We start from the raw sequence: 27,065 nt of genomic DNA, 5'->3' as shown, positions 1-27,065 counted from the left end.
AGCCTCTGCCTCCCAGGTTCAAGCGGTTCTCTTGCTTCAGCCCCCCAGTAGCTGGAATTACAGGCATGCGCCACCATGCCCAGCTAATTTTTGTATTTTTAGTAGAGACGAGGTTTCACCATGTTGGCCAGGATGGTCTCGATCTCTTGATCTTGTGATCCACCCAACTCGGCCTTCCAAATGCTGGGATTACAGGGGTGAGCCACCGTGCCTGGCTCTGTTCTTAAATTTTTTATGTGTCCTTATATATGTGAAGTAGACATCAGCCAGTTACAGTATACAGTTACTGAACTACAATTGTGCAAAGTACTGTGAAGGAGGATAATGTGGGTAATATGCATTTCCTAGGGGTAATATTAGTATGTAATTTTATCAAAGGCTAAAAATATTAGCCTGTATTATTACCAAAGGATTATTCTGATTTCTGAAGGGTAGCCAGCAAGAGGATAGGCACAAAATGAAAATGACTGTGAAAGGCCAGAGATCTGGAAAAAACTCTTTTTATGTGACATTCTTGGTAGTTGGAGGGAGCTAGAGTGTGAGTGGCCCAAGATGAAAACTAGAAAGGTGGGCAGGGGTTTTGAGCAGGGGAAAGCAATCACATTTTTCCTCTTAAGTTTGTGTTAATGGTCCCATAATTTGGAAATTGAGCATTGTGAATTGTTCTGACTGTATGAACTATTGTACTCAGCAGTTTTAATCTCTGTCAGATTCTCCTTAGCAGATGTTATAACACTTCTTCATTTTTTTTTTTTAAACAAACCCCCAAGCCTGTCTTCTTTTTCACTTTGTATTAAGCTTTGCTGACCAAGAAGGAGGTCTGATAAGAACTTCCTCAACTTTTCTCTTCCAGATTTTCACAAGTAGCCTTATTCAGCTTTATACTTTACACTCCCTGTCTCCTGTTTGAGCACTGTATACTGCTTAAATTCCATGGTTTAACTCTGAACTGTACGCATCTTTTGTTGTCTTAGTTTCTTAAAGAGTACAAGGACTAAAAAGTGAATTCATTTTCATTGTCCATAATTAACAACCTTTTTTTTTTTGTTTTGTTTTTTTTGTTTTTTTTTTTTTTTTTGAGGCGGAGTCTTGCTCTGTCGCCCAGGCTGGAGTGCAGTGGCCGGATCTCAGCTCACTGCAAGCTCCGCCTCCCGGGTTCCCGCCATTCTCCTGCCTCATCCTCCCGTGTAGCTGGGACTACAGGCGCCGCCACCACGCCCGGCTAATTTTTTGTATTTTTAGTAGAGACGGGGTTTCACTGTGTTAGCCAGGATGGTCTCGATCTCCTGACCTCGTGATCCGCCCGTCTCGGCCTCCCAAAGTGCTGGGATTACAGGCTTGAGCCACCGCGCCCGGCCTTTTTTTTTTTTTTTTTGAGACGGAGTCTTGCTCTGTGCCCCAGGCTGGAGTGCAGTGGCGCGATCTCGGCTCACTGCAAGCTCCGCCCCCCCCCGGGTTCACGCCATTCTCCTGCCTCAGCCTCCGGAGTAGCTGGGACTACAGGCGCCCGCCACCTCGCCCGGCTAATTTTCTTGTATTTTTAGTAGAGACGGGGTTTCACCGTGTTCGCCAGGATGGTCTCGATCTCCTGACCTCGTGATCCGCCCGTCTCGGCCTCCCAAAGTGCTGGGATTACAGGCTTGAGCCACCGCGCCCAGCCTTTTTTTTTTTTTTTTTAAAGATGGAGTCTGGCTCTGTCACTCAGGCTGGAGCCTAATGGCGTGGTCTTGACTCACTGCAACCTCCGCCTCCTGGGTTCAAGCGATTCTCCCGCCTCAGCCTCCCGAATAGCTTGGACTACAGGCGTCCGCCACCACACCTGGCTAATTTTTGTATTTTTAGTAGAGATGGGGTTTCACTATGTTGGCCAGGCTGTTCTCGAACCCCTGACCTTGTGATCCATCTGCCTGGGCCTCCCAAAGTGCTGGGATTACAGGCGTGAGCCATCATGCCTGGCCAACAACGTGTTTTTTCAGATTGTTGCATATAATCTATTTTCCTCCACGTTCACCACTGATCAGAAAGCAATATATAATCCCTTTTTAAAGGGAGAGAAAAACATCAGATAACTCCAACTTGCCTTTACCTATCCTCCTCTACCCTATCTTCTAGAACTTTAAAAATTACTTTCTCTCATAAAGATAACATATTTACCTTGTAGAAATATTGCTCTGCCTACTGTATGGAAAACAGGTTGGTGCATAGGAGAAAGACTGAGTCTGAAGAGAGACAGTGATGGTAGTCAGTACTATTGAAAATAAATGATGGAGGTTGTGTCTAGAGTGGTGACAGCGGAGATAGAGAATAGTGGACAGACTAGAAAACTGTTAAGGAGGTGGGATTGATAGGAGTTAGTGAATGATGGAAGTGGTGAATGATGGGATGCAGTGAGTAAAGAACAAGGCATCGTCAAAGATAACTCAGGTTTTTGACATGAGCAACTGAGATAATAGCAATAGTGCTATATACTGAGCTAGAGAAAGCCAGAGAAGGAGCAGAGTGGGGTAGATCAGAGATGATCTGGATTTGGATATGATGTGATTATGGTACCTTTCCAAAATCTAAAGATATCAACTGGGTATTTGGGTGGACTGGTATAGAGTTCAGAGATCTGAGCTGGAGAAATAAAATTACTAGTCTAGGGATGGTGTTGGAAAATATGGGTTTAGAAGAGCTCACTTTGGGCCAGGCATGGTGGCTCACCTGTAATCCTAGCACTTTGGGAGGCCGAGGTGGGTCGATCACTTGAACTCAGGAGTCTGTAACCAGCGTGGGCAACATGGTGAAACCCCGTCTCTACAAAAAATATAAAAATTAGCCAGGCATGGTGGCTTGCACCTGTAGTCTCAGCTACTTCAGGGGGCTGAGGCAGGACGGGGGGTGGGAATAATTGGGCCAAGGAGACAGAGGTTACAGTGAGCCAAGATGGCGCCCCTGCACTCCAGCTGGGGTGACAGAGTGAGACCCTGTCTTTAAAAAAAAAAAAAAAAGAAGAAGAGCTCATGTTGGTGGATGGGCAAAACACCTAGACCTAGGACTAAATCCTGAGATTTGATAGAGGAAGTTAAGCCTACAGAGTAGACTGGGAAGGACCAGCCAGAAGAATAGAGAAACCTTGAAGCCAAAGAAAAGCATTAATTGGTTTAAAGAACAGAGTAGTCAGGCATAAAATGCTGCTTAAATATTAAGTAAGATTAGGGCCAAAATATGTTGGATTTAGAGATAGGGAGGTCATTAATGACCCTGGTAATAACTGTTCCACTGGTTTTTTTGTTTTTATTTTTTGAGACAGGGTCTTGCTCTGTCACCCAGCCTGGAGCGTACTGGTGCAAACACGGCTCATGGCAGCCCTGACTCCCTGGGCTCAAGGCATCCTCCTTGCTCAGTCTCCCCAGTAGCTGGAACCACAGCATGTGCCACATGCCCAGCTAATTTTTTTTTTTTTTTTTTTTTGAGACGGAGTCTTGCTCTGTCGCCCAGGCTGGGGTGCAGTGGCCGGATCTCAGCTCACTGCAAGCTCCGCCTCCCGGGTTCACACCATTCTCCTGCCTCAGCCTCCCGAGTAGCTGGGACTACAGGTGCCCGCCACCTCGCCCGGCTAGTTTTCTGTATTTTTTAGTAGAGACGGGGTTTCACCGTGTTAGCCAGGATGGTCTCGATCTCCTGACCTCGTGATCGCCCGTCTCGGCCTCCCAAAGTGCTGGGATTACAGGCTTGAGCCACCGCGCCCAGCTAATTTTTAAATATTTTGTAGAGATGGGGTCTTGCCATGTTGCCTAGGCTTGTTCCTCTGGTTTGATAGGAGGAGGTGTCAGGTTGGATTGGGTTGCAGAAGGGAGTGTGAGAGTTAAGGAAATAGAAGTTTATACAGCTGTCATAATAAGATCGACTGTGAAAGAAGAGCATGATACCTAGAGAAGGAGATGTGAGATTGAAGGTGATAGGTCGAAGGAGGATTTCAAAAATGAATGAATGAATGTTCCAGTTGGATATGACAGGTGGACGAGAGCCAAGGAATAATCAATAATGTAAGGTTCTAGGGAGATGAGAGGGGGATGAGCTCTAGTACTCATGTAGAGGAGGTTGCGTTTAGATTGGAGGGAAGAACAGCATGGGGGAAAGTGCTGTTCTAATAGGAAAAATGTTGTATATTTATTACGTCACTGAATGTAAATTTACTGTCAGTGTTAACCCAGAGGGTTGATAACCTTTTATGCCATTTATGTGATGCAATTCCTATTTGACAATTATATCATTTTATACTGCTAGCTACTTGACTGTTCCTACCAGAAAAACCTATTTTTTTTCCCTTGACCAAAAACAATATATGCAGTAAATAATCTGGTCATTTGGAAATATTACTCTTTATGTATGATATCATTTCCCCCTGTGGTTAGCACACTTTGTTTTTATTCCACTGCAGGGAGTTTACTCAGAGCTTATGTTTTCACTTTCTGTGACTTTTTTCTCCTGTATTTAATTAATTATAGCAAAATTCCACTATAGGGAGAAAGCATAGTAGAATTTATTGACTAAACTTGACCCAAGAAAAAGTCTCCTTTTTCTTCAGAAGACTTTCATGTCAGAGTGGATTTTTGAATAGATAATGCTTGTATACGTTACAAATTCAAGAGATACAAAACTGCATACTGCACTGTCTTCTCTTGTTCCCTTATTCACCTGCTTTCCTTCCCAGTTGGTATTACTATTTTCTTAAGTGTCTTTCCAAAGTCTGTGCATCTACAGGTAAACTCATGTAAATATAGTTTTGTTATTTATTTACATAAATGCTATAATGTATCTTTTTTCATTAAAATTGCGTGAGAGCTGTTTCTTATCTCTCTGTATAAAATGCTTTTTCTTTTTTAATGGCCACATTGTATGAACATACCATGATGGGCTAACTTGTGTCCTATTTATGGTCACTACTAGTCTTTTGTGATTGATTTGAGCATATTTAAGTGGTTTTATCTGCAATACCAGTTACTAATTTAGGTAGTAGAAATTAAATCTCAGTTAACACTCAAATTTAAGGAACTTGAAAGATAATCATTAAATTGAATGATGTGCCATATTGTCATTTTTTTTTTAACAGGGAAAACAATCTAGATTTGCTTGTGTTATCCACACAACTTATTTCTTGAAGAAACAAGAGTTGTATGGTCATTTTAACAAATTTACTTTTCAGTCTGATGCTGTATTATGTACTTTGAAAATATCCAGTGCTGCCTTCTTTCACAAATTGAGACTTTGATGCTTGTCCTATATAGCTGACATTAATTTCATCTGAGTATATTTTCTCAGATATTTTAACCTTAAGAAGAATTTTTTTTGTTTGTTTTTTTTTTTTTTTTGTTTTTTTTTTTTTGAGACAGAGTCTCACTTTGTCGCCCAGGCTGGAGTGCAGTGGCGCGACCTCGGCTCACTGCAAGCTCCGCCTCCTGGGTTCAAGTGATTCTCCTGCTTCAGCCTCCTAAGTAGCTGAGATTACAGGTCCCTGCCACCATGCCCAGCTAATTTTTGTAGTTTTAGTAGAGATGGGGTTTCACAATCTTGGCCAGGCTGGTCTTGAGCTCCTGACCTTGTGATCCACCCGCCTCGACCTCCCAAAGTGCTGGGAATACAAGTGTGAGTCACCGTGCCCGACCTTGAGAAGAATCTTTATTCCAGAATATACAACTTGAATCTCCATAATATAATTAACTCTCATTTTTATTCAGTTAGAAAATCTTGGTCCCCTCCACTGCTAAATTTGGCTTAAAAAAAAGAACTTGGATTTATTCCTCATACCTGGGGGTATTTTGTATCTATGAATATTTTATTTCATGTTTGTATTGACAGCATGCTTTATTTATAACGGTCTCCATTGGTTTAACTGTTACTCCCTCTGTTGGCTTTCAGAGGTGTTACATTTTTTTGTAATGGTGTCAGAAAAAATATTTATGCTGATTTTCACTTAGCTCCAACATTAGTACTATAATTGATACAAATATGTGAAGTAGGCTGCACACAATATTGTTTTATTTATTTTTGATTTATTTTATTTGTTTTTGAGATGGAATCTTGCTCTGTCACCCAGGCTGGAGCACAGTGGCGTTATCTTGGCTCACTGCAACCTCCGCCTCCCAGGTTCAAGCGGTTCTTTTGCCTCAGCCTCCCGAGTAACGGACTACAGGTGCTCACCACCGTGCCTGGCCAGTTTTTGTGTTTTTAGTAGAGACGGGGTTTCACCATGTTGGCCAGACTGGTCTCGAACTCCCAACCTCAGGTGATCCACCTGCCTCTGCCTCCCAAAGTGCTGGGATATAACAGGTGTGAGCCACCACTCCTGGCCTAGGATTGTTTTAAATTAACAAATGTTTCAGTGGCCATGAATGTTCTGGTTTCCATGAATGTGTTAAGGAAACTTAATCAGAATGCCTGTTTTATCAACAGCTGAGAACAGGGCTATGAAAAACAAAACAGGTATACAGAATGTTTGTATTAAGCAAAAAGTGGACTTGGCATGTTAGATCTGTTTTAAAGGATTTTTCAAGTATTTCCTAGTTTTTGTCTACTATAGATTGAACTATCAAGTTAACTTGATGGAGTGAGATGCTGGAGATGCCATATTGCACCTAACTAGCATACCATATAGATTAATGGTTGTGTGTGTCTGTGACCTATGGACATGATAGTTGCTTTCTGTAATGTAACACTTACAGGGCAAGTTATTTACTTGCTTTCTATATTTAGCATCCTCTTTAAAAACCACCAGATTTTCAATAGGTTCTTGGAAACCACAACTTTAAATGGAACAAGATACTGCTGGTCTTTGAATGATGTCCTTTAGTTATAACGTTAATGAAAAAATTGGTTTTGTTAAACGTCATTTCACTTAAAGTCTCAGTTTCCAAGAACCTATTGACGATGTTAAGTAAGGACTTAACTGTATAGGTCATAAGCTTTTGAGGTTAAATATTATGTCCTGTACGGTTAATTGGAGTTAACCGTACAGGTTAAATATTATGTCCTGTATGGTTAATGGGAGTTGTATCACTCACAGTGGTGGTAGAGTGTTAGGTTTTAAATTTAGCATCCAAAGTGTAAAATGGGTGTAGAGTATTTTCTCTTAAATCCTTAATTCATTCATAGAATATACTAGGCTTTCTGGGTTCTGTATTTAGTGACCATTGTTGATAAAACATGTCACTAAACTAAAACTAGTTTAAACACTAGCCTCACATTCAGCATGATGAGGTACGTGGGAGCTAGGTAGGATTGAGGAAGCATCAAATTCTGGCCTTTCATCTTAATGCTTCACTAGAGCAACTCCTATTAAGGGGACTGCAGACAAGTTTGATGCATAGTATTTGGTTGCTCATTTGCCAAATGCATGTAATTGGATTGTGCATGTGTTTTTGTTTTTTTTTTAAACATAAGTGTAGGGGCCAGGTGAGGTGGCTTACTCCTATAATCCCAGCAGTTTGGGAGGCCACAGTGGGTGGATCACTTGAGCTCAGGAGTTCGAGACCAGCCTGGGCAACATGGCGAAATCCTGTCTCTACAAAAAATGCAAAAATTAGCCAGGTGCGGTGGTGTGCTCCTGTAGTCCCAGCCATTTGGAAGGCTGAGGCAAGAGAATTGCTTGAGCCACGGCAATGGAGGTTGCAGCTGAGATTGCACCATTGCACTCCAGCCTGAGTGGCAGAGTGAGACCCTGTCTCAAAAAAAAAAAAAAAAAATTGATGTTTCTCTATTGTAACTCCCCTCCTCCTACCTCCTTTCTTTTTGGATTTGAATGTAAAAGTAGTCATTCCAGGTAATGCATTTCTAGACTAGTGTTAAAGCATTCTTTTTCATTTATATCAAAGTCAATACATGCATATTAATTATATCAGAGTTTTGAAGATTTCTTTCTAGAACACTTTAAATAAAATTGTAAACTGGAAAATGTTCGTTACATGTTGGCCTTGCAAGTTCAGTAATAGTGATTAATATTATGGCATTTTTAGTAGCTCAGTATGCTTAGATTTTGATGGTATTAGTCCTTTGAATTTGACTTTTGATCAGAGAAGCAGATAATAATATGTATATATTTTAAAGGCCTGTGTAATGGTAAGTTTTGCCCCACCGACTTATAAAGGTAGGCATGTTGTGTTGACCAAATAATCTGGCATTCTGTTTATTGACTTTGTGTGTTTTTGTACAGGTTGCTTTCCTGTTGCATCTTTGATATCATTTCCTAGACTCTACTCCATGATTTAACTTGAAATTCTGAAATGAAGATGGAGGAGGCAGTGGGAAAAGTCGAAGAACTCATTGAGTCCGAAGCCCCACCAAAAGCATCTGAACAAGAGACAGCCAAGGAGGAAGATGGATCTGTAGAACTGGAATCTCAAGTTCAGAAAGATGGTGTAGCGGATTCTACAGTGATTTCTTCAATGCCCTGCTTGTTGATGGAACTGAGAAGGGACTCTTCTGAGTCTCAGTTAGCATCCACGGAGAGTGACAAGCCTACAACTGGCCGAGTTTATGAGAGTGACTCCTCTAATCACTGCATGCTTTCCCCTTCCTCTAGTGGTCACCTGGCTGATTCAGATACATTGTCTTCCGTAGAAGAAAATGAACCCTCTCAGGCAGAAACAGCGGTAGAAGGAGACCCTTCAGGAGTGTCTGGTGCCACAGTTGGGCGCAAGTCTAGGCGGTCCCGATCAGAAAGTGAAACATCCACTATGGCTGCCAAGAAAAACCGGCAATCCAGTGATAAACAGAATGGCCGAGTCGCCAAGGTTAAAGGTCATCGGAGCCAAAAGCACAAGGAGAGGATCAGGCTACTGAGGCAGAAACGGGAGGCTGCTGCAAGGAAGAAATACAACCTGCTGCAGGACAGTAGTACCAGTGATAGTGACCTGACTTGTGACTCAAGCACGAGCTCATCCGATGATGATGAAGAGGTTTCAGGGAGCAGCAAGACAATCACTGCAGAGATACCAGGTAGAGGATGTTTTTTAAACTGACTGTAAAGTACCTGATGGCATTCTCAGCTGTCAGGCTCAGTTAGATGAGTGACACTTGAAAAAATCCAGGAGACCTGCAGCTCTGTGTAAATTTGAAGACTGCAGTCTATTACGAGACATGGCCAATTTATAAAACCTGTTCTGAGGTTTCCAGTGCACTTTAGCACATCAGGAAAAAAAAAATTAAATGGTTAATGATAGGGACAAGATTATTTTTAAGTAATGGAATTTCTCACAAGTCTCTCTGTAACACATTACCTGAACTCCCATCGTTGCCTTTTTAGCACTGCTTAGATTTAATACTCACTGTTCAGCATCATTACTGAGTACATTCTCCTCAGGAATAGGCACCTTGCTTTATTATATAGCCACTGCACTCGAGCTTATAGTGTTTGAAATAACACATTCTATCTTTTGTTAAAGTTTTCTAATAATTTTTCCTCCAAAAACAGTAGTTTTATGTGTTTTACCCCATATTCAGTGCATGATAAGCTAATTATCCTTGTTACAAATCTTTCTATCTTAAGTTGTCACTCACATTGAAAAGAATGTCTTTCTGAAAAATTTTCCATTAGTTTCCCAAGCTTTAAAAAAGTTTGTTAGAAATCTGCTTGTTCTAGCTCTCATTGGTATAAGGGTCTGTAATTTATTACATATTTGGTAAATCTGCTTTCCCCATATTATTCCATCTGGTACTGTGTACTATAATACAAAGGCAGTCTTGAGATTTCATAGTGGAAGAAAGATGTATCTGAATGGCTCTTAAGTAGTGAATTCTTATTATCCAAGAGATCCTTACAATATGATCGGGAACATTTTGTAAACTATATGACGTTGAATAGGTCATGGCAGTATTGTTTATTGCCACATTGAAGAGGGGCAAGTTCTGATTTTCTAAAGTTTTACGAGTGACTATGTTTTTTTTTCCTCTCTGGTTTTCTGAAAGCTTTCTGTATCTACATGTGAAGACAGCATATTGCTGATATACAAAGAATATTCGAAGAAAAATCATATTGGTTAATGAAATCTATAGCTTCCCAAAGTTATATAAATTCAGTAACAAGAATGATTGGTTTTAAAGCACTTTATAGATGTTGAAGTTCTGATAATAAGTCTCGTTCATATAATATAAATATGAATCTCAAACAATCTTTAGAAATGCTTTTTACTGTTTTAATATCTCTGTTGAATTCCTTTGCTATCGTTCCTTGTAATAAAACTACCGGGAAGGGGATTTCAATGGAGCTCATCAGTTAAATGCATGAGAGAAACAGACTTTGGGGTTGTTCTAAGGCAGGTTTTAGGTATGTATTTTAGTTTTACATGTAATAATATTTTTAAGAGAACCTTATTAATACCTGTAAAATTGTGCATTCCTATATCTTGTTCTAACCTCCTAATCAAGACCTTGATGGATCTCTTAATACAATACTTAATCCAACTTACTAAACAGGATCTTCTGTAACTACCCCAATACTTTGCCTTTTTATGGAAAGGAAGAAGGTGGGTAAACAAAAATCTCTCTGAAGACAGAACCCCATTGTAAGGTGGCTTGAGAAATGTCTTCATAGGCACTTTCCCTGTTTTGCTTAAATAGGTTAGATGTGCTTTGTTCATATTTTCCTAATCTTCTTTCTAATTGAGTATCTTGATTACTGCTTAAAACTTAAAACACCAGTGGTCTATTTCTTGTCTCTTCTGAATTGTGTACTAACTGAACACCAAAGTAAATTAATTTAAATCTATAGTTTGGTTTCTCTTATTCACACCATTTAGTAAGTCTGTGGCTTTTGAAATATAGTTTTCTAAGGTAATCCTGGAGAATCAAATGGTAGATTGAGGTATAGGACCACTGTATATGACTGCCTGGGTGTGTGCTGGCAGTTTTGGGAGGTGCCATTCCCATAAGACAGGTATGAATGATCTTTACTGGAATTAGGCAAAGCAGCAAAGACGGAACAACCTAGAATTCAAATATTAGGAATTTCATTTCAATTGTCCATATTGTTGTCTCTTGAAAAATTGTGACATTGTGAATTTTTAATGTAACAGTGATGTATCTTTCAGTTTCCTGAGTCACCTTATGACTTTGGGGAAGAGAGGAGGCACACTCAACCTTATAGTAAGAGCAGTTGTCGAAAAGTTGCATAAATTGTAAAGGTAGGATAAATTATGAACTGACTTGAGTTCAACAACATGGACATTCAGGTGAACTTAAGCTGGATGGGCCTAACAGAATCTCTTGGATGTCGGAACGTTAATTCAGCTGTTTACACAGAATGGAAACCAAGTGGAAAAGTAAAAACCAATTATTGCCATCCTCTTTCATTAAGATGCAACCCATTTAGTAATTCAGAAAATACTCTATAAGCTTTTGTTTGGGCTCAGCTTAGAAGTTGAAGGCGTTATCTTAAATAATTCCTATTAGGATATCCTAATACCTTAATCCTAAATGTTATGTCAAAGAATTGTAACTGTTAATGCATTTTCTCTTTTAGAGAGTGCAAGTAATTAATAATGCAGACCAGTATAGTGCACGATCATACTTTGAGTTTGATATCTAGGCAACAGATGTTTATGATGATTTTTAAAGTCAGCAGTTAATTAACTGACAGACAGCTTAGTGTCGGCGCTAGATCATCTATCCTTAAAGGTTTTGGAAGTATATTGATGTTTTAAGGATCTGTTTGGAGGTATCATATCAAAATAATGCTGGCAGTATTTTCATTTGGGAGACTTAGAGATGAGTAAAGGGCATTTTATAGTAAATTTGTAATATTTTATGGTGAATTCATGTAAAAGTACTATGTGATGGTTATCTTGAATATCAAGACTTTTATCAAGTGATTTCTTTCTTTTTTTTTGAGACCGAGTCTTGCTCTGTCGCCGGGCTGGAGTGCAGTGGTGCGATCTCTGCTCACTGCAACCTCCGCCTCCCAGGTTCAAATGATTCTCCTGCCTCAGCCTCCCTAGTAGCTGGAACTACAGGCGTGTGCCACCATGCCCAGCTAATTTTTGTGTATTTTTAGTAGAGATGGGGTTTCACCATGTTGGCCAGGATGGTCTTGATCTCCTGACCTCATGATCCGCTTGCCTTGGCCTCCCAAAGTGCTGTGATTACAGGCGTGAGCCACTGCGCCCAGCCATTATCAAGTGGTTTCTTTATGCATTATCTTTTTGTGCTTTGATAGTTCTCTGCAATTTTATGATTAGAGCATTACTTTTAGTGGGGGGGCAGTTTCTCTGTAAAATCAGTTTTGAGACTAGCTCTATAAAATCTGTAGTTGGAGGGATTTTGATTTTAATGTAAATAATGGACATTAGCCCTCATTCAGTTTGAAAAAGTTAATTTTCTGAACATACTAACATACATGCATGGGTATACATGGTCAGTGGGGAAAAGTTTTTCCAGTAACTGTTTTTCATAAATATTTAGCAGAGTGGACCTCCATACAGGGTACCTTTATCTTGTCTTTAATGACCTGCTTTGTGGTTAAATGCCTATTCACACTGAGGTTCCAAAAATAATACACCCCATGGTAGGTAAGAGTGAGTTGTCTTGGTTGGTTTGCCTTTGAAAATCTGATTTCTTTTGGAGAATGTCGTTGAGGGTACTGAGGACAGCTGTCTAAGTTTACTTGAATTCTCAATCCATGCAGCCAGGCTAGACCAGCTCAGCCCCACTTCAAGACAGGATCTCAGCACTCATTACTCACCATACATATTTAATGCAGTGAGCTGCATCATGACAAGCTATCATCTTAACTCATAGTTTTTCTCTGGTAGAGATAATTATACTTATTATACTTGATCAGTTAACTCTTGCTTAAAAATTAAAAAAATATTTTTAAGTGACAAATTATTTGTAGAAATTTTTGAAAATAAAAAAATGTGAAGTAGAAAATTAAAATCACCCATAATTCTGCTTTTGTTAACATTTGAATATGTTGTCTTCCATGATATATAACAAAATTTGTCTGGATATTGTGTATGTCATCCTTTCCTTCTTAGCATTGCGTTTTGAGTGTTTAACTAGAGCACTAAATATTCTCCCTAGAACATACGGATTTTGAATAATTTAGCTAATCATAAAAATAACTTCCCTAATGTTGGTCCTTTGGGCTCTTTTAAGTTTTTGCTGTTATGAGTTAAGGGTATGAACACTTAAGGCTCTTGACCACATACTGCCATACTGCTTTTAAAAAATAATTAAGTTGAGTGCGATGGCTCACGCCTATAATCCCAGCACTCTGGGAGGCTGAGACAGGTGGTTCACTTGAGGCCAGGAATTCGAGACCAGCCTGGTGAACATAGTGAAACCCCATCTCTACTAGAAATAACTAAAGTTAGCTGGGCATAGCAGCACGTGCCTGTAGTCCCAGCTGCTCCAGAGGCTGATGTGGGACGATTGCTTGAGCCCAGGAGGCAGAGGCTGTAGTGAACTGTGATTGAGCCTCTGCACTCCAGCCTGGGTGACAGAGCAAGACTCTGTCTCAAAAAAATCCAAATAAAAACAAAAATAAGTTTATTTCACCCAGGAGCTTGAGTGTTCATGCATTGTATTCTTGCTATGGAATATTAATTTTTTTAAAAAGCTTGCTGATTTGATAGAAGAGTGATATCTTGCTGATGTGGTGTCTCACGCCTGTAATCCCAGCACTTTGGGAGGCTGAGGCAGATGAATTACCTGAGGTCAGGAGTTTGAGACCAGCCTGGTCAACATGGTGAAACCCCATCTCTATGGGGAGGAAAAAAAAAAAAAAAAAAAAATTGGCCAGGCGTGGTGGCGTGTGTCTGTAATCCCAGCTACTCGGGAGACTGAGACAGGAGAATTGATTGAACCTGGGAGGTAGATGTTGCGGTGAGCTGAGGTCACGCCACTGCACTCCAGCCTGGGTGACAGCAAGACTCTATTAAAAAAAAAAATGGTATTTTGATGTTAATTTGCATTTCTTTGATCACTACTGAAGTTGAAAAATGTTCAGCAATTTGTTTTCGTTTGGTAAAGTCTGTTCATATTCTTTGCACATTTTTCTTCTGACGTGGTTTTTCTTACTAATTTTTGAGGCCTTTTAACCTTTTGGGGATTTAATTGCTTGGCAAATTTTAAATATAAGGCAGTGAGGAGGATTCATGGTTGAAAATCCCAAACCCACATAGTGAATCCATGAAGCACAGTAATTGATCTTTTTCCTAGATTGAATATCAAATGATTTCAGTGGCTAAAAGCCCCATGTCCCTATTTTAAGCCTTTTGTAATCTGGTTGTAGTTTGGTAGCTATTTAAGAGACTCACAAAATACATTGATAACAAAACACTGACACGAAATAATCAGGTAAAAACTGTCTATTTTCAGCTTGGTAAATGCAAATCAGGTGGGTAAAATACATAGGGTTTTCAATCTGGCTATGTATTAGAATCAGCTGGGTGGCATTTAAAACGTCTGATGCCCAGACCCCATTTTAGCCCCATTCAATCAGAGTCTTTGGAGTCTGACCCCAGGCATCAGCTTTAAAACTGATGACATTTATACGATCAGCTTTAGGTGATGACACTTGAGTAGCCAGGGCTCAGAACCGCTCAGTTAAGCAATGATATGTTAAGTCTCCTATATCTGAAAATCACTGTGAAACTGGTAGTCTGATTCAATTAAGTTCTCTTACTGCTAATGGTTATCAAGTTCTAAACAGTGGAGTCTGGTTTTTTTGAAATTACATTAGTTATAAATTACAGCACAGTTCTATATTAATTAACAAGCATTAAGTGCCCTCTTTTACTTCATTTAAGTGATTATTTGAAAAGCATGCAATGTCTAAATGTGGTTTTCTATATGCTACAAGGTCTGGATGATGTTAACTTAATTAAAAAGCTTTAAAGTCTTACTGGTGGGTATCTTTTGGCAATTTCTCGTGTTAAAGCACCAAGATACTATTTTTGGCCTGCTTTTCTTATTTCCTAAAGTGAGTGCCTATATTAACTTTGTAAAAGGAGAAGCATAAAGTCTTTTTCTCAAAATAAGGTATATCTTAGTGTTAATAAAAGAGCATGCGTGTGTTTAAGGTGAGAATGTGGTCCGTTTTTTTGGTCATTGTTTTTTAATAGATTTTGCTTTTAGAGCAGTTTTAAGTTCACAGCAAAATCGAGCAGAGGAGACAGAGAGTTCCCAAGTACCCCCTTCTCCCATATAGCCATGGCCTCCCCTACTATCAACATCCTGCACTAGAATGGACATTTGTTACAACGATGAACCTACATTGACACATCATTATCACCCAACGTCTGTAGTTTACTGTTAGGGTTCACTCTTGGTGGTGTAAGTTTTGTGGGCTTTGATAAATGCATCATTGGTCCCTGTTTTTAAGGCCTCAGAATGTCTTGCTTATCAGTGATTATTGCTTGTAAGAATCTTTATGAGGCTACAACTTACCTCACTGCCCCCAGCATGAATGTTCTTATATCATTTTCAGCTTTTAAATACTCATTTTTAGTATTCATTGAGAAATAAATAATGTGAGAATCTAAAGCAGATCAAAGGAGGCATCTGATTTCCTGTCCTGTGCTTCAGTTTGCCCAGCACTTATAATGGGGCTTAAAGGAAGTTAAGCTTTACATTTCATTTAGCCTTTTTTCCCATAAGCTAAACATACTAACCTTTGGGGGAAGTCATGTCCTTCTTGAGGGAGTTTTCATATAACCAAAATTTTTTAAAAAGTGAGGACAGCATAGGGCATGGAGTAATCAGAGGAAAAGGAATAATATGAAACTAGAGGTTGGTGACCGATTTCATGAGGTTTTTATTTGCTAGGTAGAACTGGGCTAAATGTTTGTCTCACAGCCTTTTAGGCATTGAAAATAGGTGGCCTGACTGAATTAAAAATTCTTTTTTATCTAGGAGAAGCATAGTTGTATTTGATAGTGAGACATGGGAAACTTCTCTTTGCATCTTCATAAAAGGTCACTTTGTGATAAAGCAAACCATGTTTTCACAAATTAGTTTAACAAACGCTCAGTAGAGCATTCCATAAGAGCATTATTTATAAGACTCTCGATGTAGGTTGATGGTATAAGGCCAAGATTGATTGATTCCATCAATCATTCTTTTATTCAGCAAGTATCTGAGCACCTAGTCCATGGCTTTGGGGATACTACAGTGAGAGAAGTCTCTGTTGTCATGGAACTTAATCTTTCATGAGGAGACAATAAATGAATTCATCATATGCTATCAGGTAGGGATATGTGATGTGAATAATAAGCAGGATATAAGAGATAAAGATTGACTAGGAATGGGGTAGAAAAGCTATTTTAGTTAGTGTAGTCAAGAATGATCTGAGGAAGTAACATTTTTATTAGATCCCTTAGAATGAAGAGTTCAGTATAGTTTTATTAGAGACCTAAACTACAGGGGACCCAAACCAAAGATGATCTAGCCTAGTTCAAGGATGAAATTATATATGTATGGGACCATATCCTAAACTGGACCACTGTGCTACTGGGTATTAATAGTTGTACACATGTTCAGATGTTTGGAAAGTGCTGGATTATGTGTTAACAGATGTCATTTGTTTTAAACCTCAGGGCGCTTCAGCCATTAATGAAGGTGCTCTCCAGTGGGAAGGATGTGATTTGTAGTATATCCCAAACTTAACTACATTTTGTTTTGTGTGTGCATTTTAACACTTTACACAGACCAGTTTGTAAAAGCTGACCCAGAGGTACTCTGTATCATCTCCTTCATGTGGTTTTCCATAAGAATTAAAAAAAAAAAACAGATCTTTTGTGTGGTAAGAATCATCACCTGAGAGTGATTGTATAATGATTGAGTATGGGCCAGCTGACAAAACAACTTTTTAGAATTTTAAAGTGAAAGGAGTTAAAATACTCAAGAATGCAGTAGTTCTCAACTAAGGATGTACATTAAAATCACCTGGGGAGCTTAAACCGAAACAAATCTTAGGTGCCTTGGAGCCACCCTAGGTTTTGGTATTTAAGCCTCTCCAGTTCTTATTGTTCAGCAAAGGTTGGAAACTACTGTTACAGATTCAGTCAGTTGTATTCAGCCTGTGTAGTAACAATACATGCTGCCAGGTAGATATATTAAAGCTATGAAAAATAATATTATTTCATTATTTTTTTGGAATTAGTGGCTTTGATTAATGAATTTAATCACTACCTATGAATGCTAGATCTATCAGGCTCTCCTTAGCAATGCTTATGTCATTTTCCTGAGTAAGTGTGTCTTAATAAAAATACAATTTCTGAAGCAATAATGTTTTATGAAATGGCCTCAGTGTCTTTAAAGGTGCCTTCGGTCATGCTGGGGGATCTGAAGGAGCGCCCAGGGAAGTTACAGGATTACTTGACAGGGGTGCTGTGTGATAGGAACTGCACAGGCAGTGTCCTAGAAGAGGCCAGGAGCTGTTTTTCCAAGATGCAGAGGCAGACAGAGAAGTTCCACATGTGGATGGAAAAGGTAACTTACCCTGACACTGGCAAAGAGAACAAGCAGCTACTCGAACCCAGGGGACCTAAATGCAACTAGTTGGCCAAAGAATTTTCCCTATCACCCATCAAGTGCTTACATGGCAGATGCCTGATTTCCAAGTACTGCCACGGCAGCCCTTTGGTTCTTACATGACTTGTCCAAATATTGACAGTATGTCAGAGTTCCCAAAGATGTATAATTGCAATTTTCTAGTTAACGTTGCTGGAAATGGGAATATTACCTAACAGCCTTTGAATCTATCACAAAATGAATTGTATTGACAATCTGCATTTTGGATTGTGTGAGAAATAATATGCTTTTGCCCATTGTAAGTTTCTTTTGATGATGTTGCTGGGTTTTTTTTGAGACAGAGTCTCGCTTTGTTGCACAGGCTGGAGTGTAATGGCACGATCTCGGCCCACTGGCCCACTGCAACCTCCGCCTCCTGGGTTTAAGCGATTCGCCTGTCTCAGCCTCCCGAGTATCTGGGATTACAGGAGCCCGCCACCATGCCTGGCTAATTTTCTTTGTATTTTTAGTAGAGACAGGGTTTCACTATGTTGGCCAGGCTGACCTCGTGATCTTGAACTCCTGAGCTCGTGATCAGCCCACCTTGGCCTCCCAAAGTGCTGGAATTACAGGCGTGAGCCACCAAGCCCAGCCCTGATGATGTTTTAAAAGCTGCAGTAAAAAACAGCTTCCTTTTTAAAAATTAGGTATTTGCGACAGAAAGCCCCAGAATTGGATACATTTTAGCTTGAGTTTTGTTATGTATGGTTGGAACATAGAACCATATTTATACAATAGTAGGAGCCATCCTCTTCCTTGCTTTTTACCAAAAATAGAAATAAAACAAAAAACTGGAAATTTTAGTGAACCTAAATAGGTAGATGGTTAATTCCTTGAGAATCTCTTAGCACTTACTCTGTACAGACGCTGTTGACTTCTCCTTCTAATTGGGGGACCTCATAGTTAACTGTGAAGATCGTAGTTAACTGTGAATGTACTCCATGAACATTTTTATGTAATTATTCCACATGTCATTTAATAATCTAATTTGTTGCTAGTTTTTCATGAATTATATTCAGTATCACTTGTATGCAGAAGAACACAATACGGTTTTGAGCAAATATTTGCTATGTACCTACTATTCAAGATAATGTAGGGAAAACAGATTAGACTGCAGCTTGATTTCATGCATGAGAAAAATAGTATTTTTCATTGACATGGAGATGGATTTTTATTTTGAGCTTTAATTTAAAGCTCAGTGCCCAAGGTGGTAATCTGGTAGGCATCAGCCAGTGGAATTTCTGGTACCCTGATGTAAAGGGTACCCGTAGAGGATAAAGATAAAATGGTCACTATATCAAGGGTATGTATTGGGTGGGGTTTTAAATTGCTAGTGACTAAGTTTATTAGTGAATGTACTACCAGTTTAATTTTGTTTTCAGTCCTCGAATTAAAAATAAATGGACCTTAGTTATGTTAAATAACTCATAGAGCGTGTCAAAAGATAGGAAATATCACAGGATTGAAGGTCTTGCAACATGATAAATGTTTTTATGTGCAGCCTGGGATTGGTAAATGCTGGCATTTTATCTTTTAAAGATTTCTAGTAATAATGTGAGACACAGCTAAATTAGGATGACGGTCTTCAATAGGAATATGTAAGTTTGCTGATACTAAGTGGTTTTTTAAAATTGGGTTTTCCACTGGATTTACTTTTTTTTTTTTTTTTCCTGAGATGGAGTTTCGCTCTTGTTGCCCAGGCTGGAGTGCAATGGTGTGGTCTTGGCCCACTGCAGCCTTTGCCTCCTGGGTTCAAGCAGTTCTCCTGCCTCAGCCCCCCAAGTAGCTGGGATTACAGGCACCCACCACCATGCCCAGCTAATTTTTGTATTTTAAGTAGAGACAGGGGTTTCACCATGTTGACCAGGCTGATCTCAACCTCCTGACTTCAGGTGATCCACCTGCCTCCGCCTCCCAAAGTGTTGGGATTACAGGCATGAGCCACTGCGCCTGGCCTGGATTTATTTTTGAGAGGAAATTAGTCTTTCACATTTATAATAACATCAATATGAAAAAGGTTCATTTTATTTAATGAAGTTGCCACTTAGGAAAAAAAACCAAATTCTGCTTGTGGTTTTTTTTTTTTTTTTTTGAGACGGAGTCTCGCTCTGTCGCCCAGGCTGGAGTGCAGTGGCCGGATCTCAGCTCACTGCAAGCTCCGCCTCCCGGGTTCACGCCATTCTCTTGCCTCAGCCTCCCGAGTAGCTGGGACTACAGGCGTCCGCCACATCGCCCGGCTAGTTTTTTGTATTTTTTAGTAGAGACGGGGTTTCACCATGTTAGCCAGGATAGTCTCGATCTCCTGACCTCGTGATCCACCCGTCTCGGCCTCCCAAAGTGCTGGGTTACAGGCTTGAGCCACCGCGCCCAGCCGTCTGCTTGTGTTTTTTAAGAGGAAATATAGGTGGTATATTTAGAGTCTCATATAAACAATCAAGATCTTCGATATGTCTCTCAATATTTGTTAGTAACGTTACTCAGAAAATATGTCACCACTTTGTTTTGATTCAGTTCTATATCCACATATTTGTAACTTGTAAATTACCAGTAATAGACTGAACCAGGTTTTTTCCTTTTCTGGTTTTGAATTGAAAAATTGAAAATTGCTGCTTTATTTGTTTTTTTCATTTTAGAACTGGTTTTATGAGAATTGGAAGTTAACTTTGGGGATGACTTATTTCTGTGTTCAGTTTTTGTTTAAGGATATATACATCCTTGTACAAGGATGTATATAGTATATATGACTAGCAGTCTCTCCCTTTTTTTTTTTTTTTTCCATTTTTTGAGATGAAGTTTCGCTCTCATTGCCCAGGCTGGAATGCAATGGCGTGAACCCAGCTCACTGCAACCTCCGCCTCCTGGGTTCAAGTGATTCTCCTGCCTCAGCCTCCTGAGTAGTTGGGATTACAGGCATGCGCCACCATGCCTGGCTAATTTTTGTGTTTGTAGTAGAGATGGGGTTTCTCCATATTGGTCAGGCTGGTCTTGAACTCCCAACCTCAGGTGAACCGCCTGCCTCGGCCTCCCAAAGTGCTAGGATTATAGGCATGAGCCACTGTGCCTGGTCGATGTCTTCTTTTTTTGTGTAATGATTTTTAGATTTTCTGAACTTAATATTTGACCAGTAGAGGTAAGGTTTGAACACCGGGAGCAACTTACAATAAATAATGTTAGTATGATTTTTCACTGTAAAATATATAAGAGTTTGTTATAACTGATGGGTTTCTCTCTGAAATGATAGTGCAACATTGGTTAACTATTTCCCCAAACAGATTTTTTTTAAATTAAGTTTTACATCAATAGGAAGAACATATTGGTTTTGGATGACTGAATGAATTTTAATGAATCTACAGTCTTTACTTGAAGTTTAGGTATTTTCAGGGAAGTTCTGTTTTCACCTTCTTCCTGGAATCCCAGATTTTTATTAGACATAGATTTTTAGATGTAAGAAAATATTAATTTCATCATGTTAAAGACTACTTTTCTATGCATGTGTAAACTGCTTCAAGCACTTAACAGGCTTCTTTTTTGTTTTATGATATAATACTTAATATATTAAGAATGCTTTGAAATGCATTTTAAGATAGAAAAGGTTAATTTTTTAAAGAATAACATAGACAACTTATTGCTAGTGTTGTATTGACTGGATCCATTCTAATTTTTATTGTTATTGGATAATCAGGCAAGAGCTCTGTAGATTTTTTTTGCCTTTAAGAAAAAAATTTCAGTGGAATGGAATTAACAAACATAGGTAGGTTTTTTTTTGGTGGGGGTTGGGGAGATAGGGTCTCACTCTGTCATCTAGGCTGGAGTGCAGAAAGGTGCCGGCTTGTCTCACTGTAACCCCTGCCTCCCAGGCTCAAGCAATCCTCCCACCTCAGCCTCCCAGATAGCTAGGACTACCACCTGGCTAATTTTTGTATATTTTGTAGAGACAGGGTTCTGATACATTGTTCAGGCTGGCCTCAGACTCCTGGGCTTAAGTGATCTGCACACCTTGGCCTCTCAAAGTGCTGGGATTCTGTGGGATTCGCATCTGGCCTAAAACATAGGTATTAATAGTTGATATTCAAGGTAAGAATAATATTTTGAATATTTGAAAACTAATAATTTTGGAAAGCCTTTTCTACAACATTTTGAGTAAAGGAAGAAAAAGAGGTTTTGGCAGAAAGATAAGGAATGCCAGAATACACTGATTTAATTCTTAGAACCTATACCAAAATATTAAAAATTTATCCTAAAGTAAAATTTAACATCCCGTGGTTTGGAGAGTTTAGGAATAATTTATAACAGAAACATATATAGGAAAATTTTTATCTTGATTTTCAGTTTTTGCAGAGTGCTTTGAAGGTAATACATCTGTGTCTTAAGGAGTGTTGTTTTGAAAAACAATAGATTTTGCTTTACAATGGTTACACCTTTTCCAGGTAGAGCGATTAAAAAATTCCCCTTTCAACATACTTTGTTTTTATATTACAGACATTTAAAGAAGTGTCAATATGGGAAGTACTTGTTGTTTTTCGAGACGAAGTCTCGCTGTGTCGCCCAGGCTGGAGTGCAATGGCGCTATCTCAGCTCACTGCAAGTTCCACCTCCCAGGTTCACACCATTCTCCTGCCTCAGCCTCCTGAGTAGCTGGGACTATAGGTGCCTGCCACCACGCCCGGCTAATTTTTTGGTATTTTTAGTTGAGATGGGGTTTCACTGTAGCCAGGATGGTCTCGATCTCCTGACCTCATGATCCGCCTACCTTGGCCTCCCAAAGTGCTGGGGTTGTTTTTTTTTTCATTTTTTCCAGATGGGGCGTCGCTCTGTTGCCCAGGCTGGAGTGCAGTGGCACGGTCAAGGCTCACTGCAGCCTCAACCTCCCAGGCTCAAGTGATCTTCCCAAGTAGCTGGGACCACAAGTGTGTGCCACCATGTCTGGCTAATTTTCTTATTTTTTGCAAAGGTGGGGTCTTGCTGTGTTGACCAGGCTGGTCTTAAACTCCTAAGCTCAAGGGATCCCCCAGCCTCGGCCTCCCAAAGTGCTGGGATTACAGGTACGAGCCACCACGCCTTGCCTTATGAAGTAGGGTTTTTTTTTGTTTTTTTGTTTTTTTTTTTTGAGTTGGAGTCTCGCTTTGTCGCCCAGGCTATAGTGCAATGGCGCGATCTTGACTCACTGCAACCACCACTTCTTGGGTTCAAGCGATTCTCTTGCCTCAGCCTACTGAGTAGCTGGGATTACAGGTGCCTACCACTGGCCCGGCTAATTTTTGTGTTTTTAGTAGAGATGGGGTTTCACCATGTTGGCCAGACTGGTTTCAAACTCCTGACCTCAGTTGATCTGCCTGCCTTGGCCTCCCAAAGTGCTGAGATTACAGGCATGAGGCACTGTGCCTGGCCTGTGAAGTAGTTTTAATATATATATTTTTTACTTGATTAGTGTAGATTATTGCATTCTCTTTTCCTGAGGCAGCGTGTATTCTCAAGATTACATGTATAGTACTCATAATACTAGTAAGTGGGAATTACTTTTGGATTATGTCACATCATTTTTATGTAGCTATTGTTTAAGTCCCTAGTGGTCCTCTCTTCATTTCCTCTGAATTCCCTTAATTTTCCTAGAATTTTAAGAAGGTTAAGGACTGTGTCCTGTTTGTATGTATTTGTAGTCTATAAAAGGTTAATGCTGGAAAGAAATCTCTTTCAGCCTACAACACTAATCCAGAAATGGTTGAAATGCTTTTTTTATTTAAGAATAAAATCCCATGTCTGGACTGTTGCATCTCTCTAATATGTGCATATGGAATTTTCCCTTTGTCTAATCCATCAGATAATTTTTTTCCTCTTGTTTTCATGGGAGAGAATTAAAAGGAATAAGCTGCAGACTTTTAAAAAATGTTTCATTTAAAAAATCACCAAACATTGTAAAAAAAGTAACTTGAGAAATGTTAGGAAACAAATTATAGTTTTAACTACCACAATTATAATTTTCTTACTGGTTGTTACATGTTGATACTTCCTTTTAGTATTTCTCTTTAGTTGGCATTTAAGAGGCCATTATCCTCTCACTAAAGGTAAATGTGTTTTTTGATAATCTAGCTACAGCCTGCTTTCTGCCTAGTTTGTGCTAGCTCAGTCCTAGGACATTAGATACCTAATCAACTTAAGAGAATTTAACCAGCAGATTAGAGTGATCTGGTTATTTGAGCCACTTATTAGACAATAGTAACTCTCTTAATCATATTGATCTGTACTTTTTGTGCATTATTAAAATCGAGCATAGTTTTTAAAGCCCACATACAATTTTAATTTCGAGCACAACAAGGTCAAGTTAAAATCTTAAGGCTTAATATTTTACATGAAGTTTTACTTTTTTTAAAATTAGAAGTAGCATAGAGATTGTTATTTGGAAAGCTCCAAGGGAAAGCATTATCAGTTTTTTGTTTGTTTGGATTTTTACTAAGAGAAATGAGTCTAGTTTCAGGGATGTGTGTATGCATGTTTGTACCCATCTTCAGAATTCTGAAATAACTGAATTTCATTAATGTTAGACTTGTCAAGTGGCTGGAGGCAGATAACTGTACAGTTGCTACAGTGATTTCTAATGGATTCAGATTATTAATATAATACCTGTTTATTGCTTCCTAACAGTATGTAAGAAAATAAAAGTTGCCTACATATAAACCTAGTTATGGTAATTAAGCTTGATAAAAAATGTCTTTTTAAGATTAAAGGTTTGGGGCTTTTATTTTTGTTTTTTGAATCTCACTAGTAGACCGAGTAAAAGAATATACAGTAACTAATTTATTTTGAGTATTGCTTTTGTCATTCCCTGCTGTTACTAAGATTTAACAGCAAGAGTCCCTGGGTCTAGGTATATCTCAGTTTACATAAGATTTCTTTCTTTTTTTTGTTTTTTGTTTTTTTTTGTTTTTTGAGACAGAGTTTCACTCTCGTTGCCCAGGCTGGATGGAGTGCAATGGCGCGATCTCGGCTCATTGCAACCTCCACCTCCCAGGTTCAAGCGATTCTCCTGCCTCAGCTCCCCAAGTAGCTGGGATTACAGGCGCCTGCCACCATGCCCAGCTAATTTTCTGTATTTTTAGTAAAGACAGGGTTTCACCATGTTGGCCAGGCTGGTCTCGAGCTCCTGACCTCAGGTAGTCCACCTGCCTCAGCCCCTGAAAGTGCTGGGATTACAGGCGTGAGCCACAGTGCTCAGTCTGATTTATTTCTTAAAAGTTGTATGCAGAATGATTTAAAGTGTATTAAGTCTGTTTGTTAATGAAAGAAACAATATAGTGAATTCTTTTTTAAGCAAAGTACCGTAAATTGATATTACTGGTAATTTTTATTTTTAACATATAGCTGACTTTGCATAAAGATATACAGTTACATGAATGTTATAAGAAAGATGGCAAACAGGCTTTGTGTTATCATTTGTTTAAAATAGCAAATTATGGGCAAGTTATCTTACACAAAGGTAGCCTTTTAAATTAATTGTATCTTTTATATTTTATTTAGCTTATATTGATTTTCATCTCTCCTTTAAAAACATTATTTAAATAGTACAGTGAGGGTACAATGAAAAAAATTTCATGGAATGCCACGTCAGAAAATACAGTGTCAAAATAATTTCAGTAAATTTTTTTCTCAAAATCCTCTTCAGAAATAACATATGCCCTTAATCCTAGTACAGATAAAAAACATGTCATTTTAATTTGTTTAGAAGTTACGAGATTGTGAATTGTAAGTAACATGGAATAACTTCCAAGTTTCTATACTCATTTTTTCCCCCCTGGTTTCTATTTTTATTTCCTCTGAAGTTTATGAAAGTTAGTAGAAATTGCAACCAAACTGTTAGTTTGCTAGTATTGAGTAGATATTCTCATGTTATGTTAGATTACCATAGTGTAAAATAGAAGACATCATAAAAAGTGAAGGAATAATCCAGAAAGAAGTGTATTCTTTGGCTATTAAGTCTTATTCATAATATAACTTTTAAGATTTGGGAAGAATGTTATGAAATTACTGTTTTTATTTTATTGCATTTTCTTAATATCCTTTACCTCACTGTGCATTTGACATGTAACCTAGATGAATAAAAATTTTGAAAAAGAAATGTTTCCTGTTACTCTGTTGAGGATGGTGTTATGTGGTTCCCTACCAGTTAATTCATATTAGGTGTTTCTGAATCAAGAAACTTGCTTTTCTGTAATGAAATAAATGATATTAGTTTCTAGTTAAGATAACAATAGATTTTACGTATTTGGGGGATTATTTTTAGGTTTTTTGGTAGTTGAGAAAAGAATACCACTGTGAACATAAAAAGTCAAGATTTTTTTTCTTTAAACTGTATGTCCTACTAAACTATCCTATTAAAAATTGATGAATATTTGAAAAAATAGCAAAATTTAGACTGATTCAAGGAGAAATCAAAAGGCTAGAATGTGGAATGAATGACTCTTTAGCAGGGTACGTAGACATAGGGATGTGGCTAATATATCTAAATTTTGTGCTCTTTCTCGCTGTATGTAGTACAGATATTTTAGTTTTTTTTCTCTACGGATCTAAATCCTCAAAGCAGTAGGTCATGGATTTGTCCCTGAAACAGATAAATTGAAAGATGGTGACCTCTTCAGGTGCCTCACTTCTGTATTTATAGCTTTTCTTAAATATCCAGATGAATTACCTGAGTTATCTTTCGAATAATCCCACTTGAATCAGAGACTTCACAACTTTATAGTTAGTGGTGACACATTAAGTTGTTTTTTCTTTTGATCAGCTTTTCCATTACTCTGATAATCTTGGATCTTTGCTTTTACCTCTTTTGATCATTTCAAAATGGTAAACCCTTCATCAATATCATAAATAACTTTCCTGGGTGGACAAAATGATGCAACGTTTATCAGTATAAGGACAAATTTAATCCTTAAAATCTTATTTTCATCTTGGAAACTTTATAACAAAAAGTTTAAATTTTTAATAATTGAGTATAATGGAAAAAGTACAAAATACATTCATTTGGTTTTATTTTAAAAATGACTTAACTCCTAAACATAAAGTTTCAGTGCATATTGCTGCATTTCATTTCCATGTAGCCCTATCTTAGACATTTTTCCTTTTACTAAAATAATTTTCTCATATTATTCTGAAGAAAATAATACATATATAGTTTTTGGTATTTAAGGCTTTTTTCTGGACATGGCCCTTTATAGATTTTTATCTTTTGTTGATGAAATTCTTCTTTTCTAAGAGATGTTTTGAAAATGACTGCTCTCTTTTCAAATTATTCTGCATGTATTTTCTATTTTTTGATTGATATTTTTACACTTGGTCTTAGTCAAAAGGCCAAGAAGCGATGATTGGCATTTTTATTACTGTTTTTTCTCTTTCTTTTTTGAGATGGAGTCTCACTCTGTTGCCCAGGTTGGAGTGCAGTGGCGTGATCTTGGCTTACTGCCACGTCTGTCTCCCAGGTTCAAGTGATTCTCCTGCCTCAGCCTCCCGAGTAGCTGGGACTACAG

General features: G+C 38.6%; 1 protein-coding gene across 4 annotated transcripts in view; it reads left to right on the top strand.

Moving 5' to 3' along the window:
• The window catches only part of ARK2N (arkadia (RNF111) N-terminal like PKA signaling regulator 2N), a 98,612-nt gene that overhangs the window by 38,694 nt on the left and 32,853 nt on the right, over positions 1 to 27,065 (top strand). For all 4 annotated transcript variants that reach the window (XM_077975538.1, XM_015121867.3, XM_001084644.5 and 1 more), the window contains exon 2: positions 8,192 to 8,976. In XM_077975538.1, the coding sequence (XP_077831664.1) occupies positions 8,262 to 8,976 (715 nt within the window). In that variant the 5' untranslated portion in view covers positions 8,192 to 8,261. The remainder of the gene's footprint in view (positions 1 to 8,191; positions 8,977 to 27,065) is intronic.

This window comes from Macaca mulatta, chromosome 18 (assembly GCF_049350105.2).
Source record: "Macaca mulatta isolate MMU2019108-1 chromosome 18, T2T-MMU8v2.0, whole genome shotgun sequence".
NCBI lineage: Eukaryota > Metazoa > Chordata > Mammalia > Primates > Cercopithecidae > Macaca > Macaca mulatta.
The sequence above is the reverse complement of the archived record's forward strand: the minus strand, read 5'-3'. Positions and strand labels throughout refer to the sequence as shown.